The following is a 3,657-nucleotide window of genomic DNA, read 5'->3' as shown; positions in this document are numbered from 1 at the left end:
GAGACCCTCTCCTAAACCTGAAGCCGAACCAGCCGTGATGGGATTTTCATAATAAAAAAAAATTAAAACATTTTTGTGGTTAAAACTAAAAAATGTTAAATTTCATAAAAATTTGTAACTGATGTTGGTGCTTTGTTGTTGTTCTTGTTCTTGTTGTTGTTGTTTTGGTTTTGATATTGGTATTTGGTTGTGGGATACTTCCCATTAAAATAAAACTAAAAAAGATTAAGTGGATGTGTGCTGTTGTTGTTCTTTTTCTTCTTGTTGTTGTTGGTTTAGATGGTGGTTGAATGTTGTTGTTGGTGTTGTAGTTGTTACTGATGTTTTTGTTGTTATTATTCTTGATGTTATTGAAATATATAAATAATAATAATATTAATAGCGTATAAATAAACTTATTGAGGTTGTGGTCTTGGCTAGGCGAGCTTGTCGAAATCTTTTGCGGGCGAAAAGACTTAGAAGCACTTGCGGTGAACAATACCGGGGCCAGATTCATCGTATTCTTGCTTCGAGATCCACATCTGTTGGAAAGTGGACAATGAAGCCAAGATGGAACCACCGATCCAGACGGAGTACTTTCTTTCTGGTGGAGCAATGATCTTAATCTTAATGGTCGATGGAGCCAAGGCAGTGATTTCCTTTTGCATACGATCAGCAATACCGGGATACATGGTGGTACCACCGGACAATACAGAGTTGGCATACAAGTCCTTACGGATGTCGACATCGCACTTCATGATCGAGTTGTAGACAGTCTCGTGGATACCGCAAGATTCCATGCCCAAGAATGAGGGTTGGAAGAGGGCTTCGGGGCAGCGGAAACGTTCATTACCAATGGTGATGACCTGACCGTCGGGCAATTCATAAGACTTCTCCAAGGAGGTGGAGGCAGCAGCAGTGGCCATTTCCTGTTCAAAGTCCAAAGCGACATAGCACAACTTTTCCTTGATATCACGGACAATTTCACGCTCAGCAGTGGTGGTGAACGAGTAGCCACGTTCGGTCAAGATCTTCATCAAGTAGTCGGTCAAATCGCGACCAGCCAAATCCAAACGCAAAATGGCATGTGGCAAGGCGAAACCTTCATAGATGGGCACAGTGTGGGAGACACCATCACCAGAGTCCAAGACAATACCAGTGGTACGACCGGAAGCGTATAGAGACAACACGGCCTGGATGGCAACATACATGGCTGGCGAATTGAAGGTCTCAAACATAATTTGGGTCATCTTTTCGCGATTGGCCTTGGGATTTAATGGAGCCTCAGTCAACAATACTGGATGTTCTTCGGGGGCGACACGCAATTCATTGTAGAAGGTGTGATGCCAGATCTTTTCCATATCGTCCCAGTTGGTGATGATGCCGTGCTCGATGGGATATTTCAATGTGAGAATACCACGTTTGCTTTGAGCCTCATCACCGACATAGGAATCCTTTTGACCCATACCGACCATTACACCTTGATGGCGGGGACGGCCGACAATTGAGGGGAATACAGCACGGGGAGCATCATCACCGGCGAAGCCAGCTTTGCACATACCCGAACCGTTGTCAATGACCAAAGCACCAGCATCATCATCACACATTTTGGCAGTTTAGTTTTAGAGTGTCTGTGGCGTAGAGGATAAAGAGAGAGAGAGAGAGTGTGGGAGAAAGAATTATTATAATGAACATTTGTGGTGCTTTTGAGAGAGATTTTTTATGGTGTGGTGAAAAAGTTCGATTTTCCGGTGCCCTTTAAAGATTAAAACGGAGAATTTGGATCATACATCTTTTCTCTCCCAAAAAAAGAAATTATTAATTTTACGATTCTAGGAAATAATCGGAAAATTTTGTCGCGTTTTTCTACCGAATTCGAATTAATCTTGTATTTTGGATTTTCATTGGGTAGCAATATTAGTCCACTTTTTCGGATCGACCCATATAACGGTAACTTCCAATTTTCGATATTTTTGGGAGTTTGTACAAGCTTTTTCAAACGAATTGGCTGCAATATAGTATTTTGGATTCTTATTGGGTAGAAAATCTTCCTACCAAAATTAGCAAGTTTCAGGGTAGCTTACACCCCATTATTCGGTATTTCGAAGATTTTGACCTCGTTGTACAATCGAAATGGCACTAATTTGATATTTTAGGTTCTCCTTCTGGTGATTTAGCACCATGCCGATAATTTATCATGACATAGCACCTATATAAAAGTCCCGATCGAATTTAGGTATTTTTACCACCTCATAGTGGAGGGTATAAAATGTTGGTTCGACCGAATTTTATGACGTAAAAAAATGTGAATCGTTAAATTAGCAATCTTTCCAAAATGACGAATTATTTTTATCAGTTATAATTAGATTTAATTTCGAAAATTAAAATTTTAAATAATTTGGAATTTTAATAGAAATATTTAATGTTTTAGAATTACATAATTAATTATTTATAGGTTCAGTATTTTTTTTTTAAATAATTTATTTTAAGAAAAAAGTTTTTCTATTTCAAAATGTTCAACTTAATATGCCAAAACATCATATCCAGTTATTAAATGAAATTCAAAATTTTGATTCCTGATTTTTATATTTTCTAATTTAATAACGATTGAATTTCAAAATTCCAATTTATATATTTTTAATTATTTTTTTGGTAAATTGTATATTTTTTAATATTTATTTTACGCAATTAATTTTTAATATTCCAAATGAGACAATTTTTAGGATTTGAATATATTTTGTATAAATAATTTTATTAAACTCAATTCTGATTCTCTTATTTTTTTAATTAAATCATTTTGAATATTTTACTTTTATAAATATTTTAATATTCAAATATTCCAATCTCAAGAATATTTTATATATTTAAATAATTTTTACTTTAAAATAATAGACTGCAATATCGAAAATTAAAAACGAACGTTTTCGATTAAATTGCTCCCAAATAGTTATTGTTTTGAAACATATTTAATTTATTTCAGTTTCGAATCAATCAAATGGTTTTAAATTAGCCATGGTTTGGTAGTAACTCACTGGAATATCTGGAATATTTTAAATATCTTCAAGATCTTCAAAAAATTGATCTAAAATTTGGAATTCGTTTAAAGTTGAAGATTTATATTAAATTATATAAGAATTTCATTCGAAATTTAATATTTTCTATATTTTAAATCCTTTCTGATTTTTTAAATAAATTATTTAATTTATTCATTCTTTATATTTTATTTTTGTTTAATTTTTTTATTTTTAAAACCTTGTCTTAGGTTATGTCATGGTTGCATAAGACACGTTCCATTTAAAATAAAATTAAGAAATTCGATACACATTTTGTTCAAAGTTCAAAAAATTTGGGGATAGCGCACGGAGGTTATACACTCAAATTGTCCCATGTACTTTTTTTCATTTTTATAATTTTTTTTAATTTTATTTATTTTTATTTTTTCACTTTTTTTTAGTCCATTTGTTTCTTCTTCTTCGTTTAATTTTTTGATATTGTCCTTTTTCACCACACTCATATCCTTTTTGTATGTTTTCTTTCAGTTCTTAAATAAAATAAAACTCTTTTGAATATCCACCTTTTCGGCCAACAAAAAAAGGAAATGTGAATTTGAAATTCAATGCTTCTGTTAGAATCGATCGTTGGAATAAGGATCCTTGTTGCCGTCTACACTCAACAACA

The 3,657-nt window shown here is 33.4% G+C and overlaps 1 protein-coding gene across 1 annotated transcript; it reads right to left on the bottom strand.

Annotated features, from left to right (window-relative positions):
- Nucleotides 1-321: 321 nt before the first annotated feature.
- LOC133338840 (actin, indirect flight muscle) lies at nucleotides 322-1,606 on the bottom strand. Its single transcript, XM_061546947.1, has one exon. It carries the CDS (start codon nucleotides 1,584-1,586, stop codon nucleotides 456-458), a length of 1,131 nt encoding a protein of 376 aa, XP_061402931.1. The 5' UTR covers nucleotides 1,587-1,606; the 3' UTR covers nucleotides 322-455.
- Between the last annotated feature and the right edge of the window lie 2,051 nt (nucleotides 1,607-3,657).

This window comes from Musca vetustissima, unplaced genomic scaffold, assembly GCF_032173495.1.
Source record: "Musca vetustissima isolate MV318-11 ecotype Yass unplaced genomic scaffold, APGP_CSIRO_Mvet_v1 utg25357, whole genome shotgun sequence".
In the NCBI taxonomy this organism is placed as follows: Eukaryota; Metazoa; Arthropoda; class Insecta; order Diptera; family Muscidae; genus Musca; species Musca vetustissima.
Note: the sequence above shows the minus strand (reverse complement) of the source record. Positions and strands in the feature narration are given on the sequence as shown.

Coding starts and splice junctions, on each gene's coding strand:
- LOC133338840 (XM_061546947.1), bottom strand. CDS start 1,586: ATGTGTGATGATGATGCTGGTGCTTTGGTCATTGACAACGGTTCGGGT.